The following is a 13,923-nucleotide window of genomic DNA, read 5'->3' on the forward strand; positions in this document are numbered from 1 at the left end:
GAAACTGCTTATTTTGGCTTACGGGTTATATCAAGGGAAACCGAAGCAGGAAACGAAACTGGGGCCACAGCAGAATGCTGCTTCCCTGGTTTGCTCAGCTCCCTTTCTTATATAGCCCAGGTCCACTAGCCTAGGGATGGCAACTGCCCACAGTGGGCTGGGCCTAGGGATGGCACCGCCCACAGTGGGCTGGGCCCTCCTACATCAATTAGCAATTAGGAAAATGCCTCAAAGACTTGCCCACAGGCCAATCTCATGGAAGAAACTCCTCAGTTGAGGATCTCTTCCCTGGTGTGTTGACAAGACTAAAATACACAGAAGAAAAAGCACAGTGAGAGAGGCAAGAGAGAAACACTGAGTCACACAACAAGCAAGCCCACTGGCATAACTCCAGATCATTCACAACTCAAGTTTTAGAAGCCAGCAGGGCTTGGAGTGATGCATTTCAAGTTCTGAAGGAAAAGAACTACTGCCAATCCAGAGCACTGTGCCAGCAAAGCGACTTGTCATAACTAAAGGGAAGATAAAAGCTTTCCATGACAAAAATAGACTAAAGGAATCCCTCACAGTGAAGAGAAAAACAAATCCACGAATGAGCCACAGAAAATAAACCATGTTAGAAAAATACTAGGCAAGAGAGGAAGAGAGGGAAAAGAAAAAAAAAAAATCAACAAAATGTCAGCAATCAATGCATGCTTTTCAATAAAAAACAAATATTAATATAATATCAAGCCCACAATCAAAAGACACAGCAGGATGGATACTAGAATATATTATATTAAGTGAGGTAATCCAAGCTCAGAAGGACAAGCACACGTCCTTTCTCATATGTGGAGACTAGCTTTGAAATCTTAGATTTGTGTGCTTAATTTGGAGTATCTGAGGACAGACAAGGTCGTGAGGGACCAGAAGCCACCTGATATGAACATAAGAGAACACAGGAAGTTAAAGGTGAGAGGCAGGGGAGAAGAGGGAGTGAGAGCAACCAGAATCTAAAGATACATGAAAACCCGTTATGGAAACCACGACATTATAAGCTCATTACAAATATAATTGGCCAGGAGCTGGAAAGATAGCTGAGCAGTGAAGAGAGCTTACTGCTCTTGAGGAGGACCTGGATTCAGTTCCCAGATTTTAGGTCTCCTCAAAAGAGGGAATTCATCTTTGTCCTGTCCTGTAAAAGACCATAGTTTGGGAGGTCCTAAGTCTTGGGGAAACATTACTTTTGTTAAGTAACTTATTCTCAAACTGCCTTCTAAATACTTATACTTAAACCCATGGATTAGTACTGCCCCCCAGCCCTGGCTAGAGAAGCCTTTCTTTGCAGGCCAGCAGACACTACTGTCAAAGTGCTGAGAATAAGCTGAGTGTTTATTGAGGGCTTATCCCTAAAAGGAACATCTGTATCAAGCCCCCACCCCACCCACAGAAGATGGGGCAGGAAGACTGTAAGAGCAGCAGGGTGGAGGGGTGTGCTGTGTGTGCAGTGAGCAGTACAACAATATTGCAGTGAGCAATGATGAGACTCAGTGGGCTAAACAAAAAGGTGGGTGGCGGGGGTAGGGGAGAATGGAGGGAGAATGAGGACGTGTACATGAGGAGGGGGCACTGGAAAGAGTGGAGTGGGGAACTTGGGGGTAGTTATGACTAAGATACATTTTTTTACATGTTTGAAACTGTCAAAAAAGATACACAGGAGTTGTTCTGTTAGAAAAGAGAAAAGCCAGGGGGTGATAGCACACACTTTTAATCCCAGTGGAGGTAAGGGATCTCTGAGTTCAAGGCCAGTCTGGCCTACACAGTGTTCTAGAACAGAGAGGGAGAGAAGTACACTTCATGATTTCATGTAAACTGGCAGGTCTCATAAGATATCTGTGTGTGATTTTCATAAGCCTACAAGAACAGAGGGGAAAGATGATTTTGAAAAGATCAGCACAAGATGACTTGTCCAGCAGTATTATTATTATTTTAATTTAACATTCTTTGTTTGATATCTACTTAAAATTATTTTTATTATTTTAACTACCCATATGTAATTTTACATGGGGGTATTCTCTCATGTAACCATTCTCTCTGAGATTAGAACATTCCATCCTACAAGGAAGCTCCTTAAGCAGGAAGGTAAGAAACAGCTCAAAACAGAGTCTCTGAAACTTACCAGATTTACTAGGCCCCTCCCTGCCAGAGTAAGCTATAAAAGCTAAGAATCCCCCTCACATGCAGTACAGCCACGCTGCAAAGAGTCTCAGAACAGATTGGCTGCCTGGAAGAAGCAGAAACCACCCAAGCTTCCACAAAGAGATTTAGAGCCAACTGAGGCACCTGGAAAGGACAGGCTCCAGCCTGCTGAGCGGCCTGTGCAGTGTGCTCCAGGTTCCCATCTTTGGGAGCTGTTACCTATGCTGGGGTGGGCTTTGGTGATGCAGCTGTCTTTGAGTCATTTCTGTTCCTATAAGTAACCCCTCACCCATATGCCTGTAAGTAACCTCAATAAAACTCTGTGGTGAATTCACCACGTTGGACTTGGGTGGTGGTGTCCATTCTTTGATCTGTTGTAGGCTCCCGATCTCGTGTGTGTTGCATACCCTCAGGAAAGGTCCATGGGCATGTCACATATACCCAGATGTATATGTGACATGCCTATGGAAGCCAGAAGTGTCAGATCTCCTGCAGCTGGAGTTACATTAACTGTGAGTTGCCCAACATTGGTGCTGGGAATTAAACCTGTATCCTGTGTAAGAGCAGTATGTGGTCATAATTGCTGAGTCATTTTTTCAGCCTCAGATCAGCATTTTTTAGACTTATTTTTATTTTATATGTATGAGTGCTTGTCTGCATATACATCTGTGTACCATGTGTGTATCCAATATCCACAGAAGTCAGAAGAGGGAATCAAATCCCTGGAACTGGAATTACAACTCTGAGCTACCTTGTGGTAGTGTACTACCACACTCAGCTGAACACTGACTATTAACTTTTCTCTGGCTGAACTAAGCAGTGGAGTACAAGTCCTTGAATTTAATTACTTTACACTTCATTTCATGTGTTTATATATTATCATTTAAAGATGAAACTATTGAGACATTTTCAAGGGATATAGAGTCAGCTAAATAGAAAAGAATACCCAAGAATTATGTTAAGTCTAATAGCTAAAGGCTACTCAGTCTACTGCGACATGTCAGCTATTATGTTCAATGTTTTACATAGATTAGCATAGGTCAACTACCAAAAACTCCTCTGTGGTGGTTTGAATGAGAATGGCCCTCATAGGCGCATATATTTAGATACTTAGTCACCAGGGAATGGAACTGTCTGAGGAGGTATGGCTTTGCTGGAGTAGGCGTGACCTTGTTGGAGGGAGTGTGCCCCTGGGGATGGGCTTTGAGGTTCCAAAGGCTTATGCCAAGTCCAGTGTCTGTCTCTCTGCTGGCAGAACAAGATATAAAGCTCTCAGCTGCTGCTCTAGTGCCATACCTGTCTGCTTCCCACCATAATGATCCTGAGCTCACCCTCTAAAGCTGCAGCAAGCCTCAACTTTACCAGAGTTGTGTTGGTCATGGTGTCTTTTCATAGCAACAGAACAGAAATTAAGATAGCATCTTAGAAACTAAGGCTCAAAAAGACAAAGCAAAGTGCCAAGGTGGAGTCAGAATACAAACAAAAAATCTAAGTATTTATTTGCTGTGGCATTCCTGTATATTCCTGTGTATTTGTATGTGTGTGGTTTTGGGGGCTTGAACTCAGGGACTTGTGCATGCTCTGCCACTGAATCATACCCTCAGCCTACGGTATCACTCCATAAAGATTTGGAAATATAAATAGTACTATGCTAACTCAATTCCCGGGAAAGAATCAATAGCACTTCTGGTGGCTATAGAGATAAAAACGAGAAGAGAAACACTTACAAAAACTTGTAAGAGTCGAGAAACATTTATAGATCCTTGGTCTAGGCCATATTATCACATAGCTTCTAATCGTTCCCCTCTCACTTAAGGTCCAAGTACAACACCAAGGGAAGGCTTCTGGTACCTGTCAACACACGCATGGCTCCATGGACGGCATTTAAGTCTCCGCTCACCAACATCTCCATAAGCAGGTTGAAGAGTTGGGGCCAGGCTTCAGGCCAATCCCAGTGGGCAATGGCGGACACAGCATAGGCCACACTAGAGCGCACCTTGCTTATTGATTCTCTCAACCCATTGGGTAATAGCTCCCGGATAACAATTTTTGCCTGAGGAGGAGGAAAGGGCACTTGTCGTTAATCAGAGGGTAGGCAGCAGGCTTTGGGACGATCTTCATCTCAGTCACAGTAGCCACATTTAAAAGTTCACCAGCCACAATGGTGCTCTCATTGGACATCATACATACAAAACATTTCCACAGTTGTACAAGGTTCTAACCCACTAGACCTTGTATCTCATCCTTTCTTGGGTACCCAGAGTGGTTGCTTAGCAATTGTACTAAGAAGTATTTTATTTAATTCTTAAGCCCTTGGAAGTTAGTAATTTTAATTCTAATTTTGGAAACTTAAGTAACTGGGTGTTCACAGCTAAATATGTCCAATGCTCTCATGGCCTGCAGAAGGGCAGAACGGGATTTGAACACAGTCCATCCTGATGCTCACCTGTAGCACTGCACTCATAATGCCACCCACCAATCTACTTTCTTCCTAGTCTTGTTATCTGGTGTCAGGAAAAAGTGTTGTATTAGTGCTGAGTGTCTTAAGACTATCTCTCACATCTTTGTAGGTAGATTAACCACACGTAACCGTTAGCCTTTACCCTTTCTGTAGTTTCCGGAGGTCTGAACTTCTCTGATTGGGCACACCAGTGGGTTTCCACATACTGTTTCAAGATGACTGACGCCAGCTGTGAAGACAATAAGCCATCATGTGCAACAAGAGATAGGACTTATTTTTACATATAAAACTACATTTATGGGTTGATACATTTGAATCGTCTAAGTCTGTACAAAGATCATGTTTTATACATTGTTCTTATTCCTTCTCCTTCCCCTAAGAAAGTTTCTAAGTTACTAAGTGAAGGTAAAGTACTTATCAATTGGGTCACCCTGGACTTACCTGACGGATTGCCAGTGCCCCCTGAGGATCTACAGTCAGCTCTGCCAGGTGAACACCAAATTCTGAAAGAGAAATATTTACTGTGAGTCTAAGGATACTCACAGAAGCCAGAACAAATCACTGAGCTCTAACCTTGAAGCCATAAGGAGAGAGTTCAAGAAAGCTGACCCACTGCTCCTACAGTGCAGCAATTTCAGGACCTGTGGCATTAGATTTGAGAAAACCTGGCTCAACAGGCTTACCCTAAAAAACAAAACAAAATAAGGGTTGCAGAGAACAGTTTTCAATGTGCAATATAAATTTTAGAAAAACAAAACAAGGGCTGGAGAGCTGGCTCAGGAGTTAAGAACACTGACTGCTCTTCCAGAGGTCCTGAGTTCAATTCCCAGCAACCACATGGTGGCTCACAACAATCTGTAATGAGATCTGATGCCCTCTTCTGGTGTGTCTGAAGACAGCTACAGTGTGCTCAAATAATTAAATCTTAAAAAAAAAAAAAAGAAAAAACAAAAAACAAAAAACAAAAAACAAAAAACAAAAAACAAAACACCAGGATTTTGCCTAGGTTAGTTCTGAACAGGATCTTCCCACCCCAGCTTTCCAAGTGCTGGGGTCATAGGTATAAGTCAAACACCTGATTAACAGTCTTGAACTGCTTATTGAACGTATGTTATACCAGGCAGTAGTGGCGCATGCCTTTAATCCCAGCACTTGGGAGGCAGAGGCAGGTGGATTTCTGAGTTTGAGGCCAGCCTGGTCTACAGAGTGAGTTCCAGGACAGCCAGGGCTACACAGAGAAACCCTGTCTCAAAAAACCAAAATAAATAAATTTTTTAAAAAAAGTATGTTATAAACTCTCACTATCAAAAATAGACCCATTTATATTTACAAAGTAATCAGCATTTTATCAAGAATGTAAGGTCAGGACTGGAGAGATGGCTCAGCGGTTATGAACTCTGACTGCTTTTCCAGAGGTCTTGAGTTCAATTCCCAGCAACTACATGGTGGCTCATAACCATCTGTAATGTAATGCCCTCTTCTGGTGCGTCTGAAGACAGCTACAGTGCACTCATACACATAAGATAAATAAATAATTCTTTAAAAATGTAAGAACATAATTTTATATCTCGCAATCTAGGATTGTGCAAGCCAATATAGTTGCCATCAGCCACAAACACTGAGATGGTTGTAAATGTGAACACTACCTTACAATTCAAATTCAGCATGAAAAACAAATATCTTAATGTTTGTCTTGGCGACAAGAGTTTCACTACATAGCCCTGGTTAGCCTAAAACTCTTATAGAGCTCCTAGCCTGCTTCCTGGACTGCCAGAATTAAAGGCATGTACAACCCTACCAGCCTTAACAAAACAAAATCAAAAATTGATTATACATGGGAATATTTGACATATGCCAGGTTAAATGAGTACAATACTTAATTCATTAGATAATCTTTAATTAAGTCTTTTTTATTAATTCATTTTCTAGACAAAGTCTCACCATATAGCTCTGGCTGGCCTGGAACTCATTAAGTAAATCAGGCTAACCTCTGCCTCCAGAGTGCTGGGACTAAAGGTGTGTGCCACCATGACCAGCCAGTATTAAAGCTATTACTTAGATTTATCTCCATGTGTATTAATCTGCATGAATGTATGTTGCCACATATATTCAAGTACCAATGGGAGTCAGAAGAAGACATTGGATCATAAGATCCCCAAAGCTAGAGTTACAAGCAATTGTGAGTTTCCCAACACGGGTGCTGGGAACCAAACTCAGATGTGGTTCTGGAAGGGCAGCAAGCGCTCTTAACCACTGTGCTATCTCTAGCCTTAAGCACTCAAATCACACATCTACACACACTACAGCCCCCGCCCTCTAAACAAAGCAAACAACCTAGCAAGGTTTCTAGATTTAGACAAGTTTCAATTCAAATCTTGAAGCCACCATGCCTCTCCTTAGGTAAGTTATTTATCCTTTAAATCCATAAAGAAAGAACGGTAGTTTATTATAACAATCCTATGGAAACTGATTTAACGAAGGCGTATGGTTAGCCCAAGCCTCTCACACTGCAAAAACTACGATTTTGTTATTTATTTTTATTGTCCATCATTCTGTAGGGCTAAAGGGTTTTTTCTAGTAGTTCTAGGGCTTTGTTTTCTTACATTTAGGCTCGTAAGTAACCCGGGCTTGTTTTCCTATATGGTACGAATGGTTATGCAGTTGTCCCAGCCCCATTTAAAAAGTTCATCTAGCCAGGTGTGGTGGCTCACTCCTTTAACCCCAGCACAGAGATAGAGGCAAGTGGGTCTCTGAGGCAAGTCTGGTCTACAGAGGGAGTTCCAGGACAGCCAGGTCACACAGAGACTATCTTTTTTTCTTCTCCTTTTCACACACTGCCTTTAGTGAGACAGAGTCTTACCATAGCCAAAGCTGGCTTCGAATTGGCCACAAATCTCTTGCCTTGACCTCTTAAGAGCTGGGATCACAAGCCACCAAGCCCAGATCATTTGTTTCTTTTTCTTTTGGACAGTATTTAACTGTAGTTCACGGTGGCCTTGAACTCTAGATTCTCTTGCTTCAGGCTTCTTACCAGCTATGACTACAAGTGTGGAGCAGCAAGCCATCAGTGTTCTTGCTTTTGACTCTGACCTCTCACATCATGCCAGATGCAATCTTCTATTTGCAGATTCATGCCAATATACACAAACTGTACCAGATTTTTTAAGTATATCAGATTTGCAGAGCCGGGATGCTCTTGTTTTACTTGGTTTCCATAGGTACTTGTGTAGGATTTTTAGACTTTCTGTCCTATAACTGCCTTTGTAGTTATGTGTCTGTGTTACAGTGTTAATTATAGAAACTTTATGCAATGTTTAAATGTCCGTGGAGCTTGTCCCTTCTGGGAGTTTTTCTTTTCAATGTTATTAGTTATTCTTCACTCCCTGTTTTTCTATACAACCCTTAGAATCAACCTGTCTAGTTTATCCATGATGTCTTTTTGTTTGAGCTAATTAGGGTATCTTTGTAGTTTGTTCATATGTAATGCAGACTCGAGAGATGGCTCAGCAGTTAAGAGGACTTAGTGTTCTTCCAGAGGACCCAGCTTTGATTCCCAGCACCCACATGGCAGCTCACAATCTGCTTTAACTCTAGTCTTAGGGATCCAGTGCCCTTTTCTGGCTTCTGAGGGCATTGCATGCACACAGTGCACAGACATACATGCAGGTAAAACATCCCCCAAGACACACAGAGAAAACCCACAGTATCATCTGGAGGAATGACTCTCATATTATCCTGTAGCAAATTCTTACAGTTCCTGTTAGTTTTAGTCCAAATTACATCTTTGTTTGTTTGTTTGTTTGTTTGTTTGTTTGTTTGTTTGTTTTTTTGGTGGGGGGAAGGGGGTTGGGTTTTTTTTAGTTTTTCAAGACAGGATTTCTCTGTGTAACAAGCTCCTGGCTGTCCTTTACTCGCTTTGTAGACCAGGCTAGCCTCGAACTCACAGAGCTCTACCTGCCTCTGCCTCTTACGTGCTGGGATTAAAGGTGTGCATCACCAACACCTGGCTCAATGCTTTTATTTTAAATGGCATTTTAAATTAATTTATTTCTTGCAACAGGAGGGATGGAAGCTTGAACTTCTTGCTCAGCAAGTATTCTGCTGCTGAGCTAGCCTACAGCCTCTCTAAGTTGCAGTTCTTGGTTCTTTTCTATGGCTCCCATCCTGTCACTCATGACGAATGAGATTGTCTATAAAACCATGATAAAATGGGGTTTCCTTTTAATACATGTATTAAATGCTTAAAAAAACATTTAAAACCTTCAGAATCATCTCTATGGATACTGAAATTCACTCTGATTCATAAGATTATTTTGGTTAGTTCAGATTCTGGGTAAATATAAAAAGCCTTCTTCTTGCAATAGAACAAACAGGTGTGTAAACCCAACCATGTATGAGTCAGCTTTTAGAATGGGCTCTATCAAACACACATAGGTCATTTACCATCTAAGAAGACCCTTGTTTGGTTTGGCTTGGTTTGGTTCTGTTTTTGAGACAGGGTCTCACTATTTCTCACTCTGTAGACTAGGCTGGCCTCCAACTCAGAGATCCACCTGCCTTTGTTTCCTGTAGTGCTGGGATTGAAGGTGTGTACCACTAAACCCAGATGTATTAAGACCTCTTATATGCTAATGTTTAGGTTTAGTTTAATGGGAGCCATCTCACCGGAACAAGGTAAAATCCACTGGTGTTAAAAGAACAGGTAGCCCAATAAGATAGCTCAGCCAGCTAAGGGACTAGCATTAAAACTGATGCCTGAATGTGATCCCTGAAACCCACATGGTTAGGAGAGAACCAACCCCAGTAAGTTCTCTTCTGATCTCCATATACCTGCCATGGCACAAGCCTCATCTCCATAAACAAACAAACACATAAGAAAGAGAAGGAATACTTCTAGTAAAGGCACCCACACTTGCAATTCAGACACTTAGTGTGATAGCGGACATTAACCTCACACCTGCCTTGAACCTAAACGGTCTTGTTCTCCCTGGTCTGTGGTCTCCTTGAATTGGTTCTAGTATGCCTCATGCAACTTCCTCCAGAGTGACCTACAAACATATTCATAAGCAACTTGGAACACACAGAACTTTCTTTTAAGGCGCTATTTAAATAACATTTATGTGGGTTTTAAAAGTTCCTGGCAAGAGCTTAATTTTTGGATCATTTCCATAGAGACAAACTAGAATGGGGCCAAAATAAGCAAAATATTCAATCATAGAGCATGAAAAGGCACCGAGGAATAAGACTTTTTGAGAAGGTTTTGAAATTTGAGTTTAAACTCTAAAGCTTGAATGAATTTGAATGATCACCTTTGCAATGAGAGCACCGGCGTTCACGGTTCTAGAGTGGTTAACGGGTACTAAGGAAGTCACAGACTTGTCTCTCACCACCAGTCCACACAGGCGCCTAGCAGAAGGCCCAACAGGTACTCAGGAACACTGCACACAGGTTTGGGACAGCTGAGGTCTTGTGTCATTGACTGGAGATTGTAAGACTACTTTTCAGAGAGAAGCTTCCATGAAGAGTTTTTTGGTGTCTGTGCCAGGAGGAAACAGCCCTCTAGCAAGGATCACACCGCTGGGAGCTTCTGTGCTACTGTCCTAAGGAAACTGTGTCTGGTAACATAGCAAAGACTCGCCTCACACTCCACTCACCAGCTAGACAGTAGAGGAAGTCAAGAACCGAGATTAACTTAAGGTTAAGATCTATATGGAGGGCCTAAGAGCAAGTCAGCCAAGAGTCTCCCTTCACCTACACAGATTTTAAGATGAATTTCCTATAAAAGTTTATTTCCTTCACCTAAGAGAGAAGGTTGAAAGTTCAACTCATATGAATGCCTGTTTAAGAATCTCCTGGGAAAGACGACTTGCAGACCAACTTAGCTAATTAAGCAAGATTTAAAACAGAACAAACAGAAGACATTCTCTTCTCTAAGTTCCCAGAGTTTCTAAGTTGTTAAGCTTCACATTTTAAAGACAAAAAAAAAAAAAAAACAAAAAAAAAAACAAAAACAAAACACCTAATTTGCAGAAGGCAATAGTGGGATATAAGAAAGGAAATTTCTGCCTAAATTGCATAGCTCTGAGAAAAGTATCATACTAAAAACTGTAACTTACACAAAAGTTGATGAAGGACTGTTTCCAGTGTCAGGGGTTACGTATGGTATTGATAATGAGGTCTGCTATAAGGCTAATGCAGAGAATGAAAGACAGTTTGAAGTTGAGAGTGTCATCAAAAGAGCAAACAAACAGCTGCCGAGTTCACTGCTTGCCACAACCATGCTCAACACAGGTGTGTCTTCACAGAGTTGACTTCTGTCCAAGGGTAGAGAACCAACTAAGGCAGTATGGACCTCATTTGAAGACTTGTACTGATAGAATCCATACAGTAACTTTTGAAAAAAACAAAAACAAAACAACTAGCTATATCTGTTAAAAAAAAAAAAAAAAAAAAAAAACCCGAAATTTTAATGAAAGCAAAGAAAACACGAGACACATCCACTGGACTTTTGCTTTGCTTGAAGGAGACTAATTCAGGTTAAACTAAGATTCAATCTAAGACACTGAACCAAAGAACACTGCTATAGAAATTCCTCGAGCCATTTTGTCAGGAAATATATTTCCCTTAGCTCCCTTTTCCAAGGTGAAATAGGGACAACCTTGTTTGGTTAATGGAGATTTTTTTTTTTCACCCGACTGCCGGGTGCCTCCACTTCAGGAACCCTTTGCCTTCTCTGATTTTTTAAGTCTCATTTTCAATATTAGACTCATTTTCTAGTCTTTTGGGTGTTTGTTCTCCCTTTCTGGTGATCTTGGCCCTACTTTCTCTTACCCTATTTGGCAACAAATATCTGTGTAAACTTTGGCTTAGAAGGAAAAATGTAAAAGAGGACAGGGAGGATAAAGGAGAGGTTAAGAAATGCACACTACTGATCTTAAGGGTCTCTAAGAAAGACTTAAGATTTGCCAGTGCCTTGATAGCCAACCTTAGGGAGAACCGTGAGCAGAGAACATCTGTAGGAAAGAGTTTTAAGCAGCACTCTGGAGAGCCCCCTATCTCTCATGAGGATAGGTAACCACCACAAAACCATAGCTTAAAGGGGGGGAAAAAAACAACTCTACCACTGGCCTTTTTCCGAGCGTGGCCGCCTTCCGCTCGGTTCAGTGCCCGCCACATGCCCAGGAGTGCGTCTGGATCCTTGCGGGGTGCCCTTCGCAGGTGGACAGTGCTTATGCTATACTGTAAGAAAGCCAGAAAAGTGCCCATGAGAACCAGAAAGCATTTCCAGCCAGTAGGATCATCTCTCTAGGCATCTAAGATGGGAAAAATCATCATACACAACTGAGCAGCATCTGCATGCCAGGGAATTATCCATATCCTCTGGTCAATGCAATGAAGGGAGATGGAAAGAAATCATGTATTCTCTGCGGAGCAAGGCAGAAAAGACTGGGCTGGGACTATAGCTCAGTGGTAGAATGCATGCCTGGCTAGAATGCATAAGGCCCTGGGTTCAACCCTAAGCACAGAAGGAAAAAGAAAGAAAAGAAACAGAAAAAAGACAAAAAACTTAGTTAAGGGCAAATGGTGTGTGTGAGTGGGGGTGCATATGTATTCATTTCTAACAGACAAAAGTAAGTAGAAGAGAAAAGAAGACTTGGGTCTAAACCTAGTTATTCTTACAAAAATCTCAGCTGTGTTAGCTAGAGAACATAGGACTGGACATGGAAGTTATGCATTCCAACACTCAGGATGCTCTTCTTAAAGAAAAGTGGGAGAGTAAAAGAGGAAAGAATTCCATTATGAGATATAAGAAGTAACGCATTAATATGCCAGAAACAAAGAGGTGACAGTCTGAAAGTAGTCTTACCATAAGTTGAATTAAAAAAGAAGAGGAGGAGGAAGGAGAAGGAGAAGTAGTAGTGGTAGTTATAGCTGTTGACGGAACATTAAGATTCAGAGTCAAGAAACCTTTGGTAATCTATGACGTCTCTTGTCTAAAGGCCATCTTAGTAAATGCTTGATACATCCCTGTCAGTACTAATGAAAGAATTACAACAACATGCTGATAATTAAAAAAACTTTTACTTTAACCCTATGTGGGTAGAACTAAATTTTCACAAACTCTGCTAATCGACTCTAACTCACAATCCTCTTAAGAAAAGGGACAATTATCTGCTGAATACCACATGACACAGGACCGCCAGACTTTCCAGTACCGACCTTCTCACTCAGCTCAGGGCTGTGGCAACACCTGGTGAGGTTGTAAATGGCATCATCTCTGTGGTGTACTGGTGGCATTTCCTCCTCTGTGAGTGACAACGAGGGTCTAACTATGTAAAGTTTGCAGGCTCCCCTAGATCCCAGTGTTTAGTGAAAAGGGCAAGAGCAGGAGTTCAAGGAAACCATCCAGGACATCAGGCCGATCCAGCAGGAACTGGGTGGATCTGTGACGCATACAGTTCTTTAGCTTCTATGAATATGTGTTCATTTTGAATAATGTGAAAACTGATAGTGAAAATACAGCTGGAAGACAAAAAGAATGATCTGGATGTAACCTTTGCTCTATTTCTTAAGAGCAGTGCCTATCTGAATCTCTGTATCTGTAAGACTGGGATGTAGCTAGGCAGCAGAACACTTGCCTAGCATACACAAGGCCCTAAATTCAACCCTCAACATTAGAGGGAAAATTCTATTTCTGATAAAATTTGGCCAGAACTTCAGCCTTTCTTGCCCTTCCCTGTACGAGGTGACAATTGATGTGCCTTTCCCCTGTGAGTTAGAGATCCTTGCAAGGGATGCTGGAGAGCAGAGCTCATCAGCTGGCAGCAAGAAAGGCACACACCTTTCTGGCAAAAATAACAAGTCACACAACTGGCAGTGGTGGCGCACGCCTTTAGTCCTAGATTCAGGAGGCAGAGGCAGGTAGATATCTGAGTTCAAGGCCAGCCTAGTCTACAGAGTTCAAGGATAGCCAGGGCCAAACCTGTCTTTAGAAAACATAATCCATGTGGGTCCAGTGTCCTATGTCTATGTGAGGTAATAGCAAATGGCTCCCAGTGTGGCCTTTTGAGAGGCCAGACGAACTAGATTTGATAAGTCACTTGACCTTGTGCTCTATTGACACAGAAAAGAAAATTATCAAAACACAAAAATAAGACACCAACTCTTATTAACTTCAGGTTTTAAAGAAGATGTTTTAAATGACCAGAAAGCAAGGCTCATCCTTCTGGAATAAACCTAGTACCAAAAAAGAAATGCCAAGGGCGCGAATCATTTACTCACTT

At 41.7% G+C, this 13,923-nt stretch overlaps 1 protein-coding gene across 3 annotated transcripts in view; it reads right to left on the bottom strand.

Moving 5' to 3' along the window:
• Ipo9 (importin 9) overlaps nucleotides 1-13,923 on the bottom strand; it is a 50,744-nt gene that overhangs the window by 34,452 nt on the left and 2,369 nt on the right. The window contains exons 1-4 of one of the 3 annotated variants that reach the window (XM_076941252.1): nucleotides 11,768-11,863; nucleotides 5,081-5,142; nucleotides 4,782-4,868; nucleotides 4,030-4,231 (exon numbers count right to left, since the gene is read on the bottom strand). In XM_076941252.1, the coding sequence (XP_076797367.1) occupies nucleotides 4,030-4,090 (61 nt within the window). In that variant the 5' untranslated portion in view covers nucleotides 4,091-4,231; nucleotides 4,782-4,868; nucleotides 5,081-5,142; nucleotides 11,768-11,863. Of the gene's footprint in view, nucleotides 1-4,029; nucleotides 4,232-4,781; nucleotides 4,869-5,080; nucleotides 5,143-11,760; nucleotides 11,864-13,923 lie in introns of those variants that run through there. The other 2 variants (XM_076941253.1, XM_034512820.2) reach the window with 2 other exon arrangements.

This window comes from Arvicanthis niloticus, chromosome 10 (assembly GCF_011762505.2).
Source record: "Arvicanthis niloticus isolate mArvNil1 chromosome 10, mArvNil1.pat.X, whole genome shotgun sequence".
Classification (NCBI taxonomy): Eukaryota; Metazoa; Chordata; class Mammalia; order Rodentia; family Muridae; genus Arvicanthis; species Arvicanthis niloticus.